The sequence below is a fragment of the Saimiri boliviensis genome, chromosome 11, assembly GCF_048565385.1.
Source record: "Saimiri boliviensis isolate mSaiBol1 chromosome 11, mSaiBol1.pri, whole genome shotgun sequence".
Taxonomy (NCBI): Eukaryota; Metazoa; Chordata; class Mammalia; order Primates; family Cebidae; genus Saimiri; species Saimiri boliviensis.
Genome location: NC_133459.1, coordinates 117,223,907 through 117,242,827, shown reverse-complemented (window position 1 = coordinate 117,242,827; position 18,921 = coordinate 117,223,907). Strand labels below are relative to the sequence as shown.

The 18,921-nt window shown below is 35.8% G+C and overlaps 1 protein-coding gene across 6 annotated transcripts in view; it reads right to left on the bottom strand.

Moving 5' to 3' along the window:
• The window catches only part of EVI5 (ecotropic viral integration site 5), a 215,300-nt gene that overhangs the window by 28,904 nt on the left and 167,475 nt on the right, over positions 1-18,921 (bottom strand). For all 6 annotated transcript variants that reach the window (XM_074381419.1, XM_039460946.2, XM_074381421.1 and 3 more), the window contains one exon: positions 4,277-4,372. In XM_074381419.1, the coding sequence (XP_074237520.1) occupies positions 4,277-4,372 (96 nt within the window). The remainder of the gene's footprint in view (positions 1-4,276; positions 4,373-18,921) is intronic.

Below are 18,921 nucleotides of genomic sequence, written 5' to 3'. Positions count from 1 at the left end.
TTGTTTAGGGCAGGCGTCCCCAAACTACAGCCCGTGGGCTGCATGCGGCCCTCTGAGGCCATTTATCCGGCCCCCCACCGCATTTCAGGAAGGGGTACCTCTTTCATTGGTGGTCAGTGAGAGGAGCACAGTATGTGGCGGCCCTCCAACGGTCTGAGGGACAGTGAACTGGCCCTCTGTGTAAAAAGTCTGGGGACGCCTGGTTTAGGGAATAATAATAAGGAAAAAAGTTTGTAGATGTTCAGTACAGATACAGATACAATAGTCTTTAAAAAATATTTTTGATCCATGTTTGGCTGAATCCACTGATGCAAAATTCATGGATATAGAGGACCAACTGTAAATAATCTGACCTCACCTGGCTCTCTAATTTTATCTTATACAATTTTTCCTACCCTTCACTATACTCCAGACACACTAGTATTGTTTCTCAAAACGACCATTTCATTTTCTTCTAGGGTCTTTGGGCTAGCTGTTTCTTTTGTCTGGAATGCTCTTTCCACTGATTTTCACCTATTAAGAAGCTTCTTGGCATTACCATGCAACTTACATGTTACCTCATCTGCAAAACCTTCCACAAACATCATTTTTTCATTAGAAATATTTTCACAAAGCACCTACTACATGCCAACATTGTTCTATATACTGGGAGAAAAGTACCCAACCTCATTAACAATCAGGGAAATGCATATTAAAACTATAATGAGAAATCTCTTTATAGTCACAGAATGGCTAAAATAAAAAAGACCGACAATTCCACATGTTAATGAGGATGCAGAACAGTAAGAACTTTCTTCACTGTTTATAGACAGTATAAACTGGCATAAATCACTAAAGCAATGTTCTTAACAGACCAAATGCGAAATAATGCAAATGTTCATCAACACATTATGGTATATTTATACAAAGGAAAATGTACAGCGATGAAAATGAACAACATACAGCTACACTTTAAAATGACACAGTAAAATCTCACAAACAATGTTGAGCAAAAGCAGCAAGACACAAAAGCCTTCTTTTGTGTCATACTGCAGGCTGGGCACGGTGGCTGGTGCCTGTAATCCCAGCACTTTGGGAGGCCAAGGTGGGCGGATCACCTGAGGTCGAGAGTTCGAGACCAATCTGACCAACAAGGAGAAACCCCATCTCTACTAAAAATACAAAAATTGGCCAGGCGTGGTAGTGCATGCCTGTAATCCCAGCTACTCAGGAGGCTGAGGCAAAAGAATCGCATGAACCTGGGAGGCGGAAGCTGCAGTGAGCCGAGATCGCACCATGGCACTCTAGCCTGGACAACAAGAATGAGACTTGTCTCAAAAAAAACAAAAAACAAAAAAGAATACATACTGCAAAAAGCCATTTATATAAAGTTCAAAAACTTAAACTACTGTATTAGAAGTCTCAGATCATGGTTACCTTTGAGGAGAAGGGAGAGGACAGGGGTTGAAAGAGTATAAAAAGGGCTTTGGGTCTATTTCTTGGACGTGGGTAGTACCTACATGAGTATGATCATTTTGTCATAATTTATTGAGCTTTTGACTTGGACACTTCTCTGTATGTTATGCTGCTACACAAAACTTTTTTTTTAAGGCAGGGTCTCTCACTCTGTCACCTAGGCTGGAGTGCAATGGTGTGATCAAGGTTCAGTGCAGCCTTGACCTCCTGGACTCAAGCAAGCCTCCTGCCTCGGCCACCAGAGTAGATGGGATCACAGACACATGCCACCACACCCGTTTTTTTTTTTTTTAAATAGAGACTGGGTCTCCCTATGTTGCTCAAGCTGGTCTTGAACTCCCAGGCTCAGGTGACTCTCTGACCTTGGTCCCCCAAAATGCTGGTATCACAGGCATAAGCCATTGCCCAGTCTACATACATTTTTTTTAAACTTCTATTCTTTAAATTATTTAACTTTTATGATTATGAAGCCATTCTATTCCAGAATGTTAAGGATAATAACCAGGGAACTCATATTAGGTCTCCTTTGAGGAAGCAATGGATAAACTGTTATTTAATCTTAGTATCAGGAATAGGGTGGCTCTTCTAGCTAGCTGGTCTGTTCTCATCATTTCACGAAGAGAATCTACATTTCAGTGTAGACACTCTGAAATGTTTAAGTGACCAGGTTTTCTTTTGAGCTAAAAGCCTTTGAGCCAAATCTGAGACCCACTTATAGGAAATAGGTATTTTTATGGTATGCATTTTTATAATGGTCTTATTCATGCTTCCATATTATATTCCTACAGTTTTTTTCTTTCCTTTTTCTCCCAAAATTATAGTTTGTCATTTGTAACAGTTGCAAATTTCCTTAATTCTATCTGCAATGAGGAAGGATATTAATAAACAAAAATGCTTTAAAGGTTTTTTTTTCTTTCTTTTTTAAAAAGAAGCAGTTGTTTGGTTTCTACTCTTCAATTTGCACAATTTAGCTTTTAATTTTAACAGTAGAAAATTCTATCCTGTTGATTAATTTTCTTTTCATGTTTGTATAAGGTAAGAGACTCCTTTCTCAGGCCACAGATAAAAAACTGACATTAAAGTTAAACTTCATGTGAATTATTTTCTGGCAGTCCTGATGAGTGAGTTTGTTTGTTTGTTTGTTTGTTTATGGGAGTCCTAGTGTGTCACCTGGAATGCAGTGGTGTGATCTTGGCTCACTGCAACCTCCACCTCACAGGTTCAAGTGATTTTCCTGCCTCAGCCTCCTCAGTAGCTGGGATTACAGGCACACACAACCATGCCTGGCTAATTTTTGTATTTTAGTAGAGACAGGGTTTCACCATGTTGGCCAGGCTGGTCTCAAACTCCTGACCTCAAGTGAACCATCCGCCTTGGCCTCCCAAAGTGCTGGGATTACAGGTGTGGGCCACCATGCCCAGCCAGAATATCATTATTTTTAGTCAAAGCATATGCCAAGGGAAAATTAATGTTTGTTGACTGGTTTTTAGATTAGTTTTAGAGATAAAGTCAATCTATATGTAACTTTCTTGTTTCAGCAACATTAAAGCTTCCTTATCATGAGATGTCAAAATTTTAAAACAGGAGGTTGCTTTATTTTAGTCAGAATTTCCTTTGAGAACACCTTTTGAACATAAATAATTCCTAAGGTTCTCAAAAGAATAAAGACTTCTGGAACACACTTATTTATAACTTGTTCTTTCACACTATGGCTATCCATTTAAAAAGATTATAAGAAATAAATATAAATAGGTAAAGATTATATGTAAGATGCTGAATCCCTCAAATGTTATCATGGCTGAAAATTAATATTTACAGGAATGATCCACCAAATTTCAAAACAAATTAAACTGAGCCACATCTAAGATTTACTGTTTTTGTTTATGCTTTGTTTCTCCTTCATTTAGAATTTACTCTTTGACTGACTACTTCCAGGAGGTATTACCCAAAACACAGACTTTAACTGAAGGGTGTAATACCAGGAAAGGGTAATGTCTAAACTTTTTCCTTTGAGGTTTAAATTCATTTAGTGTTCAAATTAGTTCTTTTTTCTTTCTTTTTCTTCTTTTTAAACAAATGAAGGTTATATTACCCTCTCAAGTCTCATCACTGTGAATAAACATTATTTTATAAATAATGTAAAACAAGAAATACAGCATTTCATTAGTGTTTAGCCAAATATTATCATTAGAATAGAAAATAATAAAGGACAAGAGAATTGACCTAGAGACACATTTACAGCAAGTATCTCTTTAATCAAAACATGTTAGTTTAAATTACTAGTAAAACTGAAAATTTTGTGAGTTGAATCTCACAGATTCAAGGCAGTGCCAGTTTAAAAAGCATTCAGATACTAAGAAATCTGTTAACTGATATTAGGCAAGTATCCTTTTTTGCAATCTCAGTAATACCACCATGAGGGGAAAGAAGACAAGAGTAAAAAGACTTCCCTCTGCACGCAACGGTAAATACCACAAATCTATTCTATAGGTATAAGCGACATTTTAGTTTAGTTGAAGTAACTTTGACATCTATGCAAACTATCAAGAGTTTTTATACCACAATAAAAAAATAAAATATTTGCCAGGAAAATATTAATTGATCATTTTAGGTCATGCTAACGAGGTTAAAAGTAAATAAATCCCCAATATTAGAACAGAAGATCTTGCTAAAAAGAAGATAATCTTCAAAAATATTATTATAACCAATAATTAATAGAAGATATTCAGCATTGAGTCAGTCTTATAACCAGTAATTAAGTGTTGTTACAATACAGAGGAAGGAAGAAAGAAATATGTGAAGATCAAAATTTATCACTTACCTCATGATTCAGCTCTGCTATCTGATCTTTCAGTTCCCTAATATACTGGTTAGAATCAGACTTGTTAAGCTGTCCTTGAAGCTTTCCTTCTTCTTTCTGTTTTGTGGCAAAACAACAAAGCAAAAACAAGAGGCAATTTTTCACAGCATGTACTCAAATATTTCAAGGTATAGGAAAACCACAGGCACGTACTCTTTAGTCAGCTGAATTCTGCACAAATCCATTCTCAAACCACCTCTGACAAACAATTCATAGTAAACTATGTTGAATTTCTTTAAAAATGCTTAATAAAGGTTTACAATAAATATAATTTATAAAATACATCTTTTGAAGGAGTCTCAGAAATAAGTAATTGAATGGGTGTACGGACAAAAAAATTATCATAGAATTTTAAAGCCATTTATCTAGTTATTTTGAGAGGAGATGATTCTCTATTCATATCGTAAGAAATTCAATACTTAAGAAGATGGCAAGCTTCCCACAGCTTCATTGGGAATCTGCTTTTGCTTGGGGAACAGAAAAGGGGAAAAAAAGAAAAAGTTGTCCAAATCACTCTAAAAAGGGGAAGACAGCTTTGAGTCTCCTCTGTTTAATTAGCTCTCAATGTGGATTGGAAGTCTCAGATATAGCTGATGAAAAGCTGCTTCTGATCTTTCGTTTCAGATGAGCGTTGGGACTATTTTCCAGGGATACAGATTGGTAAAGACACAAACTTTTTCTTATACTACCTGAAAACAAATATAAATTATTTTTCACATAAAGAGCTTATTAAACAGTGAAACTACAACTGTTTTTGAGGTCTCCAGATTATTTATAATTAGGAAGCCATGTGTCGATGCTTAAAATGTTAAGCAGCTCTGATCCGCAGGCTTCTACTGAAGCTACTGAGTAACTCCTGATACCAAAAGAATATGGGCTTATTTTAACAGTTGCCAATCACCCAGTTTCCTTGCATGGAGACAACCATTGTTAATAGTTTTCTGGTGTAGTCTTTCCATGATATTTTACATATATATAATTAAACATAAATGAATACATGCACACATATATTTATCCATACTACAGACAGTAAGTATGCTATTCTGTACTTTGCTATTCTCTCTCAATAATACAACTTGGAGATCATGTAATATCAATACATGTAGAACGGAGATCATGTAATATCAATACATGTAGAACAGAAAGATATATATTGACTTTAGAGAGCTTTGAAGTCCCTGTAAAAGTTACCTTAGTACTATCCAAGTATTCATAGGTTTTTTAAAAAGTAAGTTTTAAAATGTGTCTTACAATTACCCTGAGAGTAATGGGTTGCTGTGAAAAGTATTTGTCAATGTGGAGATTCCTCCTATCTTTAAAATTATAGTTAGAAGGGACCTTGAACATCCTCTGGTTTAGTTCTCTGACTGAAGTCAAGTCCACCCTCCACTTTCATCCTACATACTATTCACTAACATCCTCGGCAGGAAGTACCAAATAGAACTGTTCTAGCAATAGGCAGGGCACAGTGGCTCACACCTGTAATCCCAGCACTTTGAGAGGCCAAGGCGGATGAATCACTTAAGGTCACAAGTTCAAGACCAGCCTGGCCAACATGGTGAAACCCTGTCTCTACTAAAAATACAAAAAATTAGCTGGCTGTGGTGGCGTGCACCTGTAATCCCAGCTACTCAGGAGGTGAGGCAGGAGAATCGCTTCAACCTGGGAGGTGGAGGTTGCAGTGAGTCGAGAACATGTCATTGCACTTCAGCCTGGGCAACAAGAGCAAAAATCTGTTCTAAAAAAAGAGTCAAGCATCTTTCCAACAAGACTGCTGTTCTGTGTTAACAGTCTTTCCTACACAAACTGCATCTCTCTTAGTTTGTTCTTCAAATCCTTTCATCAACTTATTCCTATAAACTCCTTGTTTTTTTGTTTGTTTTGCTTTGTTCTCTTTCTTATGGCAATCTGTCTTAAAAACCTTTTACTAGAATATGGCCTGCTGAAGTGGTTTAGTGTAACTAATATTTGCATAGACATAAAAGGCCAACTACAGCTTCTATAGGCTTAAAATTATTTTCTCATGTAGTCATGTTCCACATTATGATGTTTTGGTCAATGACAGAATGAATACATGAAGGCAGTCCCATAAGAGTGTAATAAAAAAATCCTTAATGCCTGGTGATACTGTAGTTGTACAATGTCATGGTAAAACACATTACTCATGTGTTTCTGGTGGTGCTGGAGTGGAGAAATCTACTGTGTTGCCAGTTGTATAAAAGTATAGCATATACAATTTTGTGCAGTACTTGATAATAATGTTACAGATTTATGTTTTTAATATACTATACTTTTATTATTTTAGTATACTCTTTTTACTTATACAAGAAAAATTAACTGTAAGCCTCGGCCAATTAGCCAGGTCCTCCAAGAGATATTCCAGAAGAAAGCAGTGTTCTCATAGGAGATGACAGCCAAATGTGTGTTACTGCCCTTGAAGACCTTCCAGTGGGACAAGATGTAGAGGTAGAAGACAATGATATTGATGACCCTGACCCTATATAAGTCTAGGATAATGTGTGTGCTTGTGCCTTTGTGTTTTTGTTTGTTTGTTTGTTTTGAGACAGAGTCCCCCTCTGTCCAGGCTGGAGTGCAGTGGCACAATCTTGGCTGACTGCAACCTCCACTTCCCAAGTTCAAGCAGCCTCCTAAGTAGCTGAGATTACAGGTGCATGCTACCATGCCTGGCTAATTTTTGTATTTTTAGTAGAGATGGGGTTTCATCACATTGGCCAGGCTGGTCATCTTGAACTCCTGGCCTCAAGTAATCTGCCTGCCTTGGCCTCCCAAAGTGCTGGGATTATAGGCGTGAGCCATTGTGCCTGGCCATATGTCTAAGCTTTTAATAAAACGGTTTAAAGAGTTAAAAATAGCTTATAAAGATATAAAGAAGATATTTTTGTACAGCTGTACAATATATTTGTATTTTAAACTAAGTGTTATTACAAAAGAGTCAAAAAGTTAAAAAAATTGTTTAAAAAGTAAAAAAGTTACAGTAAGCTAAGGTTAATTCATTATTGAAGAAGTAAAAATTAAGAAAATAAATTTATAGATTAACTGTACTGTGTTTATGAAGTCTACAGCAGTGTGCAGTAATATCCTAGGTCTTCATATTCACTCACTGACTCACCCAAAGCAACTTTCAGTCCTTCAAGTTCCATTCACCATACCATGATCCACACAGGTGTACCATTTTAAATCTTTTATATTTTTATTGTACCTCTTCTATGTTTAGATACACAAATTCTGACCACTGTGTTACAACTGCCTACAGCATTCAGTAGAGTAACAAGTTATATAGGTTTGTAGCCTAGGAACAAGAGGCTACACCATATAGTCCACGTGTGTAGAGGGCTATACCATCTGGGTTTGTGTAAGTACACTCTATGATGTTCACACAATGATGAAACTGCCTAAGGATGAATTTCTCAGAACATATTCTAGTTGTTAAGCAATGTATAACTGTATATTTACACATACTAATATCAGATACAGTTATCTAAGCCAAAACTGTCTTATTTAACCATTACTATATTCCAAATATGCTAGGCTTGTAAAATATATACAAAATACACCTTATGCTTTTTAGCCAAAAGCCCGTATTTAGGAAAAATATATATTCTTCTTTTAAAAATTTAGTTAGAGGCCAGGCGCAGTGGCTCACACCTGTAATCCAAGCACTTTGGAGGCCAAGGTGGGTGGATCACCTGAGGCCGAGAGTTCAAGACCAGCCTGACCAACATGGTGAAACTCTGTCTTTAAAAAAAAAAAAAGAAAGAAAGAAAATTTAGTTAGAAATATTAGTTCCACTCAACTGCCACAGAAAAGGCTGAACTAACAGAATAGCAGAGATACTAAGTCAGAGTCCTTATCACATCATCTCTGAGGCCTTCCCTGTTTTCTCATTTACATGGAACAATAAAGTCCCTTTATTATTTAAACCAGTCTAAATATAAATTTCTGGCTGGGCATGGTGGCTTATCCCTGTAATCCTAGCACTTTCAGAGGCTGAGGTGGGAAGACTGCTTGAGCACAGGAGTTCAAAACCAGCTTGGGCAACATGGCAAGACCCTGTCTCCACAAAAAAATTTTTAAAAATTAGCTCGGCATGGTGATGGGCACCTGTGGTCCCAGCTACCAGGGAGGGTAATGTGAAAGGACTGCTTGAGTCTGTGAGGTTGAGGCTGTAGTAAGTTGTGTTCACGTCACTGCACTCCAGACTGGGAGGCAGAGTGAGAACCTGTCTCAAAAAAAAAAAGAAAAAGAAATACAAACTTTTGCCACTTGCAACCAAATAGCTATTACATATTGAACACTTAAAACACAAGCCCTTCTCATTTGAGATTCCCAAAGGATTAAGTCCTAATGTCTAAAGCATCGTTGTATGTGTACGATCTATGCATCTAGAGTAGTACCATGTACCATCACTGGAAGAAGTGAGAAAATACAGTTGACCCTTAATATGGGTTTGAGCTGTGCAGGTCCACAAATAGATGGACTTCTGTCGGCCTCTGCCACCTTGAGACAGCAAGACAACCCCTTCTCTTCCTCCTCCTCCTCCTCAGCCTACTCAACATGAAGATAAAAATGAAGACCACTGCCATGATCCACTTCCATTTAATGGAACAATAAATACATTTTCTTTTCCTTATGATTTTCTTAACAACCTTTCTTGTAGCTTACTTTAAGAACACACTGTGTAATGCATGTAACATACAAAATGTATTAATTAACTGTTTATCAATAAGGCTCCTAGTCAAAAGTAGGCTCTTAGTAGTTTAGTTTTGGGGGAGTCTAAAGTTATACATAGATTTTCCAACGTGCAGGGATCAGCACCCTTAATCCCCATGTTGTTCAAGAGTCAGTGTAGTTTACTCAAACCATTTCTGTAGAGTTTAATTCTCTTGCGGAGCTCTCATGGAGAAATATTGGCACTTATAATGTGCCAGGAATTTGTTATGCTTGCTTATGTGTAATCATCACAACAACACTGTGTGACAGGTAATATTATTCCTACTTCATGAGTGAATCGGTTGCCTAAGAGTCAAAGAGATGGTTAATACATTTTTCACCTTAATTTATAGCATTCTGAACATGAGAAACAATGAAGTAGACAGATACTTATGCTTTGCTTTCTTGGATTTGTTACAGAAGTCTATGTATTTACTTTAATATTTATTTTAGCCTCTGATAATTTAAATTCGAACTACAATATATAAAGAATGAAGATGAAATGCTACAGCCACTTGCATTCATGGTCCTAAGCTAATGACTCATATTAAACAAGCTGTCCAATACCATTTACATGTGCTTATGTCTGCCTCTTATTTTTAATCACCCACTTTTAAAATGAAATATTTCAAAGGCACAGCATAAGAACAAAAGAGTACTATAAGAAAGATAAACTCACCATTGAAATTCAGTCTATTTCATGACTATCTCACCCTAGATTTTCACTGGCTCTAGACTTACTCCATTCTCACTTCTATCTGTATACCCTCAAAGTAGAAAAGGATGATGTCAAACAGAGAATAAGAGAGTGAATGAAACAGGAAGGAGGAATGTAGAAATGAGGGGAAAAAAACACAAGGATGAATCCTAATTCATATAAAAGAAACAAAACCATTGTTCTTTTTCTGTTTGTTTTTAAATAAGAGACAGGGTTTCACCATATTGGTCAGGCTGGTCTTGAACTCTAAACCTCAGGTGATCGGCCCACCTAGGCCTCCCAAAGTGCCGAGATTACAGGCATAAGCCAACATGTTCTTTTATTTTTTAAAAAATGTACTTTGAGTTCTGGGGTACATGTGCAGAGCTTGTAGGATTGTTGCATATGTACACACATGCCATGGTGGTTTGCTGTCTCCATCCACCCATCACCTACATCAGGCATTTCTCCCAATGTTATCCCTCCCCAACCTCCCTACCCACACTATCCCTCCCCAGCCCCCCACCCCCCAACACACCCCAGTGTGTGATGTTCCTTTCCCTGTGCTCACGTGTTCTAATTGTTCAACACCTGCCTACGAGTGAGAACATGTGGTGTTTGGTTTTCTGTTCTTGTGTCAGCTTGCTGAGAATGATGGTTTCCAGATTCATCCATGTCCCTACAAAGGGCATGAACTCATCTTTTTTTATGGCTCCATACTATTCCACGGTAGATATGTGCCACATTTTTTTGTCCAGTCTATTACTGATGGGCATTTGGGGTGATTCCAGATCTTTGCTATTGTAAACAGTGCTGCAGTGAACATATGTGTGCATGTGTCTTTATAAAAGAATGATTTATAATCCTTTGGGTATATACCTAGTAATGGGATTACTGGGCCAAATGGAATTTCTATTTCTAGATCCTTGAGGAATTGCCACACTGTCTTCCACAATGGTTGAAATAATTTACACTCCCACCAACAGTGTAAAAGTGTTCCTTTTTCTCCACATCCTCTGCAGCATCTGTTGTTTCCAGATTTTTTAATGATCACCATTCTAACTGGCGTGAGATGGTTTTGATTTGCATTTCTCTAATGCCCAGTGATGATGTGCATTTTTTCATATGTTTGTTGCCCTCATAAATGTCTTCTTTTGAAAAGTGTCTGTTTATATCTTTCGCCCACTTTTGAATGGGTTTTTTCCTTGTAAATCTGCTTTAGTTCTTTGTAGATTCTGGATATTGGCCTTTTGTCAGATGAGTAGATTGCAAAAATTTTTTCCCATTCTGTTGGGTGCCAGTTCACTCTGATGATTGTTTCTTTTGCTGTGCAGAGACTCTTAACTAGATCCCATTTGTCTGTTTTGGCTTTTGTTGCCATTGCTTTTGGATGGTAAAATGATCAATGCAACAAGAAGAGCTAACGATCCTAAATATATATGCATCCAATACAGGAGCACCCAGATACATAAAGCAAGTTCTTAATGACCTACAAAGAGACTTAAGACTCCCACACAATAATAGCGGAAGATTTTAACACTCCACTGTCAATATTAGACAGATCAACGAGACAAAAAATCAACAAGGATAGCCAGGAATTGAACACAGATCTGGACCAAGCAGACCTAATAAGACATCTACAGAACTCTCCACCCCAAATCCACAGAATATACATTCTTCTCCACACCACATTGCACCTACTCTAAAACTGACCACATAATTGGAAGTAAATCACTCCTCAGCAAATGCAAAAGAACGGAAATCATAACAAACAGTCTCTCAGACCACAGCACAATAAAATTAGAACTCAGGATTAAGAAACTCATCCAAAACTGCACAACTACATAGAAACTGAACAACTTGCTCCTGAATGACAACTGGATAAACAAAGAAGTAAAGGCAGAAAGAAAGATGTTCTTCGAAACCAATGAGAACAAAGACACATGTACCAGAATCTCTGGGACACATTTAAAGCAGTGTCTAGAGGGAAATTTATAGCAATAAATGCCCACATGAGAAGCAAGGAAAGATCTAAAACTGACACCCTATCGTCAAAACTGAAAGAGCTAGGGGAGCAAGATCAAAAAAATTCAAAAGCTAGCAGAAGACAAGAAATAACTAGGATCAGAGCAGAACTAAAGAAGATAGAAACACAAAAAAAACCCTTCAAAAAAAATCAATAAATCCAGGAGCTGGTTTTTTGAAAAAACCATTATTCTAATAGGAGGAGTCTCCGAATCCCATATGTGACATGAGAAGTGGCAGCAGCATCTGAGGAAACTGATATACTTCCAAGGAGGACTAATTTTATAAGAATCACTCATTTGGATACATAAGCTCAGCTATCCTTTTAGGTGGTATTTTTTTCTTTTTGGCGGGGGCAAAGGGGCCTAGTTTTGGTATGAGGTCATACTCACTTCCTTGGTTGATTAGATGAAAAGTGAAATACACTACTAGGAAGAAACCCTTCTGGATGAGATAGAAAGGTTAGATGTTTGCAATATGGAATCCGACTTGGAGAAAAGTACCTTTGAATCCGGTCCTATATAAAGGTAAAGCTCTTGAGGATTTTGGACATCTCACAGCAATAAAATTTGGGATAATATAGTATTTTCAGGGTAAATAAGATGACAATGGCCAAGGTAAACTCTAACATTGTAAGAGAGAAGTTCAAAAATGCACAAACTCTTTAGATTTGAAAGGCTACAGAATGCCTAGTAACAACAATTAATACCAATTCTTTCCTCCAGAACAACTTGCAATGAAAATAAATTCTAGTAAAACAGGAATCAATAAATTTGTTTTACAGAAAGCTACCAAGTGACTCCAAAGATGTTTTTTCCAAAGATGGGTCTTAGCAGAGTTTAGCTTAAAATTTTGTAATAACATTTTATTTGGAGGAAAAATGACATTTGATGAAAAACACAGAAGCTAAGAAACTTTACGATAAAACAGACGGAATATTTTTAACTTTAAAAGTGTTTTCCTGGTGCGGTGGCTCACGCCCGTAATCCTAGCACTTTGGGAGGCCGAGGTGGGTGGATCACCTGAGGTCGAGAATTCGAGACCAGCCTGACCAACATGGAGAAACCTTGTCTCTACTAAAGATACAAATTAGCCGAACGTGGTGGCACATTCCTGTAATCCCAGCTACTTGCAAGGCTGAGGCAGGACAATCATCTGAACCCAGGAAGCAGAGGCTGGGATGAGCTGAGATCACGCCATTGCACTCCAGCCTGGGCAACAAGAGTGAAACTACATCTCAAAAAAAAAATAAATAAATAAAGTGCTTCCTGAACTTCTATTCACTGTGGAAAAAAGAATTTCAAAGAGGAAAACTGTATTTTTTATTAAATCCAATTATTTTGTTGTCCAATTTAAATAAAATTTAATAAAGCTTAATGTTGGGTTTCTTCCGCAAAACTTCCACAAACAAAAAGTTGGACTATGACTCCCATTAAGTCATTGTTTCTGTGGTGATGCACAGATACATAAACACATGCACGCACACTCAGAAAACAAACAACATTTAAGGCACACTGGATAAACTGAGGAATGAGAAAGGATGATTAAGCAACTCCAGGCTACGGCAGTAACCCCTGGACAAGACAATTACTATCTCAGCATATTTGTTACACATTAGTAGTACACTAGTGTGACAGACCAGTTAGAAAGCTCCGCATGGGATATTCTGATTCAACAGTCTACCTTAAGGAAATATAGCTGACATTCCAAAAACAGAAGTAAAAAATGAGATGTCCTAAATGCTATTTGATAAATTAAAATGTATCAGTGACCATTTATCTAAAAGTCTGTGATTTTTATGTTCCACTAATAGGCTCTCATTTAAACATGTTAATTCAAAGTCTTTTAGGATCCTCTTTAGAAATTAAAACAGGGTAACTATATTTACAAAACCAAAAGACATTACCAATGAACTACTATATCCTAAGTGGATACCAATTTCATTTCCGTTCTGGGACAGTTCATTTAATTATCTAATGTTTAAGATTTTTTTCCTAAGTATTTTTATAGCTTTCTATTTTCAAACAGTGTCCACATGGTTGCTTCTGATAAGCAGGTGGGAAAATGTCAACTACAGTAATAAATTTGCCAGAAACCTGCATTTTCTTGAGGTTTTCTTTTGGTCTAGCTGATAACAACAGATTGCCAGTTAACTGGTTTCCTAAGTAAAACTAATTAGGTAAGTAACAAACTTAAAAAAAAAGAGGCCCAACATATCAACAATTTAGGTATTCTGCACGTTCACTGAAGAGACCTTAAATACATACCTTTTGTCATACCACAAATAAAACCTTATATTAAGAGGGCATAATGTAACATGTGTAAAATGTATACACGCATATCTCATTCTTCGTTCTATCTTTGAATAATTCTTTCAGCAATTACCATTATAATGTCCATAGTAATCTGATTCATACTAAGGCCTTAAGCCAAGACAGCTTTATATGTATGAAGTTCTTAATCAAATGGTCATCAATAACTCAGTTAATGATATGCATATATAAGTGTTTAGGGGTAAAGTATAACAATTTAACTTTGAAGTTCATTAAAAAATAAGATCCCTATAATGGTAGATGAATATCGATAAAGCAACAGAAAAGGTAAATATATAAAAATATTAATAGAATAGAGATAGTGGGTTTACAGGTATTCACTGTACAATTCTTTCAAATTCTATGTTTGAAATTTTTCATAGTAAAATAGTGGGAGGAAAAGTTTTCAATGAAAAACAATTTATCTCCTCTTTCCTCCTATCATCTGCAAAAAAGTAAACACTGGTCTACACTGCCCTTCATTTACACACATGAATAGATGTAAATCCCCCAAAGATTAGAGTAGGCTGAGTTACAGTTTATCTCTTTAATATTTTACAGTAGATTTTGTGGAAGTTACTTCCAGATCTATTTGCTCTCTCCCACTACATAGTGGTGAAAGGATTGGAATGATCCCACCCTAACTCCATGGGTAGGATCTCACTGGTCAAGTCTAAACCAAACAGGATAATCTTATCTGTTTTATACAGTGATTGGTTCAGGGGTTGTTCAAATAGCGTGACTAAAAACTTTTGCCAGTAATTATAGGGTACAGCTTCTTATTCTGAACAGTATGATATATGAATATAAAATTCATCTGTTAGCCATTTTAATACAATGAGATAAACCTGTGGATAGAAATGAGAAAGACAGCAGAGCCTTCAGAATCGTGGCTAATTGCAAGTTGGAGCCCAAATCAAACTTTTCCTGAAGCATATTCCACTTTTGGACTTGTTAGCTATATAAGCCAATAAATCCCCTTTATTATTTAAGCCAGTTCCAACTGAATAATCTATTATTGGCAATAAAAACATACTACCTAACAAATATTTTTTAAATGGCTAAGAAAATGAATATAGTAATATGAACAACATACCCTAGAAAATATTTAAAACAGTCATCTCCAAAGTTAATTAGAGAAGTGCTACTTCAGGAGTTTTATAAACATACAGATTAAGGAAACTCACCTCTGACCTACTAAATTCTAAATATCTAGGAACAGGACTTGAAAATCAGTGTATTTTGAAAGCTACACAAAGAGTAATTCTGACACAGCCAGTGACCTACATTTGAAGTGTACTGGTTTGAACAACCTTTGAAAATTAACTATTTTTAAAGACATAAATTAGAAATTCTATGTATACACCAAAGATAAATGCTTTTATCCTATTTCCTAAGGATCTCAAATATTATAAGTTTAATCTCATTATAGATTTTTAGTATAGTTTTACATATAACAAAGAGATAAATATTTCCTTTACCACCACTATCGCCACCACCGCCGTAAATGTGGTACAAGACCAAGACTCATACACTTACTTACAAAGAGTCTCCACATTTCCAGAGTGAATATATCTAAAAACAAAAACAGAGGAAAACTGTCATGGGTCCTTAATAATTTCTTTCAATTCTGCTGGACACAGTGACTCACACCTGTAATTCCAGCACTTTGGGAGGCTGAGGCAGGTGGATCACCTGAGGTCAGGAGTTTGAGACCAGCCTGACCAATATGGTGAAACCCCATCTTAAAAAAATTTTTTTTTCTTTCAATTCTGCTATCAGTTTCACTTTATATTATTTCCATGTTAGTTTTCAGCTGGTCAGTTCCCTGTCTACAGAGGTTTGTTTAATTTTGAACTCAAATCCTGCTCTTGGTTAACCCAGCTCTCAAACAGAAAATATTATTTTAAAATTTAGTAATGTATGATGAGGAACTAAATACAATGTTTAGGATCTGAGAAAATTACACACATATGAGTCCCATCACTGAAAATTAAGATAATCATTCTAAGGAACAAAGAAAACCCGAACATTTGGGGACCAGTAAAATAATTATTTTAGCACTCAAAAGCGTTGTATCAGTAAAGAGAAATAGCAATAAATAAGGAAATAATGAATCTCATTTTCTAACCTATATATTATATAGGTAACAGGTTGACACAGTAAAAGAGCTGTGTTTTCTAATATAACACATAAGAGTGTGTAGAGGAATATAATACTAAGAGCAGTAATTCTGGTGTTCGATTACCTGAATTGCTTGTTAATGACCTAGGCATACACATTCACTTGTTTTATCTCTGCAATCATGGAGGGCTATAAACACAGAAAGGATGAAGACAAGATGGAATGTGCCCAGGATGTTGCACATATTCTGTTTGCTGAAAAATCAATAAAATGCTGTGATCCACAGGAAAATAAAAAGTGAGTATGTATTTGTGCAGTGTGTATACAGCCACAGTAGAAAGTGGGCATTTTATTCAGAGGCACCTTCACCTGTATCAGCTGCACTAAAAAGTTGTTCAACTTAAATAGTTGAACAATTAAATGTGGTGGTGCAACAACCTAGGATATTAAAGAGAAAATGAGAAAGGTTTTCTTTACAGTTCCAAGCAGCAAGCTTTTAATATGTTACAGTGCAGCAAAACTGAGACGAACACAATGTCAAGTTGCTTTGAGCAAGTGTTTGGGATAAAAGTGGGGTTTAGTAGTGTATAATATTGAAAAACACTGGGGAGGTAAGAGAAAGAAAATATATGGATCTCAAGCTTGTTTAAATTCATACATTTAATGTCAGGCTAATTTTTAAAGAGAAGTTCTAAAGGGTATGTCTAAGAGTCCATTCTTGTTTTTTAATCTATGTTTTAGTTTGCTTTTCTATAAACATAGTGGGGGAACATTTTAAAACATTTCATAAACTATGCTCATAAATGAATCTATACATAATTATTAAGGTCCTAAAAATGAATTTTAAAAAATGTTTTTAATATTGGTTAAATATTTCCAATATTTAATATTAAAATATTTAATATTTATTAATTATTAAATATTTAATACTGGAACCTAGAATAAAGAATAAAAACAAAGATGGAAAGGCTGTTGGGTTTCATTGTGAGAAACTTATATAAAAAGTGGTATGTCCAATATCTGGGACACTTTCTTAGACAGGAAGATAGCAGATTTTAAAAGCTGTGTTTCAAGCCATAGGTTTAAAAATACACTATACAATTGGACAGTTTGCTTACAAGTTGTGTTTTTATTTTTTGAGAATTTAATCAGTTAACACCTAGTTAGTGTAACAAAAACATAACTGAGGTAGTAGAAAGTATCCCAGACTAGGAGGCAAATATAAAAATACCAACTCCATTATTTTATATCTTACAAAATTTTCCCCTAGTTTTGTTTTCAAATTTTTCAAATTTGAAATAGCAGTAGAAGAGCAGAAATAGTAGTACAGTGACACCCATATACCCTTCAGCTATATTCACCAATTACCATTTTGTTACATAGGCTTTCATTCTTTTGTTCTTTATGTGTATATATGTGTGCAATTTTCCTGAGCTATTTGAATGTAAACTGCACGTGTCATGACATTTTACTGCTATATATTTCAGCATGCATCCTCTAAGAATAAGGAACTGCCCTATGCAATCAAATGCACTAACTTAAATTTACAGTAATTCCATAGTATCATTGAACAGATAGTTCTTAATCAAATTTCCCCAAAAGGACCCAAAATATTTTATTATTGCCCATAATCAAACCAAGGTTCATGGTTAACATTTGTTTTTTACATCGCTTTAGCCTCTTTTCATCTACAGTAGTCCCTGTGCCTTTTCTTTTTTTTTTTTTTTTTTTTTTTTTTGAGACAGTTTCATTTTGCTGCGCAGGCTAGAGTGCAATGGCACGATCTTGGTTCACTATAACCTCTGCCTCCTGGGTCCAAGCAATTCTCATGCCTCCTGAGTAGCTGGGATTACAGGCATGCCACCACACATGGTTAATTTTTGTATTTTTAGTAGAGATGGGGTTTCACTATGTTGACCAGGCTGGTTTCAAACTCTTGATCTCAAATGATCCACCCACTTCAGCCTCCCAAAGTGCTGGGATTATAGGCATGAGCTACCCTGCCTGGTCTTCCTGCATTTTTAAAATTTTTATCACATTGTTAATTTTTCTGAAGAGTCCAAGTCTGTAGATTGTATATTATCTAAGCTGCAACAGAAACATTTTCCATTCCAGCATTACTCCAAATAAAATACTGTTTTTATTTCTTGTATTCAAACCAAATCGGCAGCAGCGTAAACTAACATAATGCATATTTAAGGGGAGGGTGGATCAAAGGATTAACCATAGAAGACATGGGCACAAAAATTAAATCTCTGAAGTGAAGGACTCAGAAAACAGGAACAGTGCTAAAAGACACTGGTAAATATGTATGACATGTATTCCATTTTAGCGTCATACATGTATTATATACATATCTATGTATACATATGTATACTGGTTAACATACATATTTTATATATGTACATTAAAAGCTAAACATAATATTGGTAGTCACAATTTTTAATTTTTTTTGCTCCATGTTAAACATAGTATTTGTGATTATAATTTTTAAATTTTTTGCCCCTTATTAAGAGACCAACCTACAGATTTAACCTTTCAGTCCTATGAAGTCCAAAGAATTCTCTCTATATTTAGCATAACTTTATTTTTAAATTTTTACTAAAATATAAGTAAAATTATTAAGAGGAATACTGATAAAATTTATCAAGAGGGATAGCTAACAGGGGTAGAAAAAAAGGTCAAATACAAAATAGTGGTAAGCCAGTAACTGAATA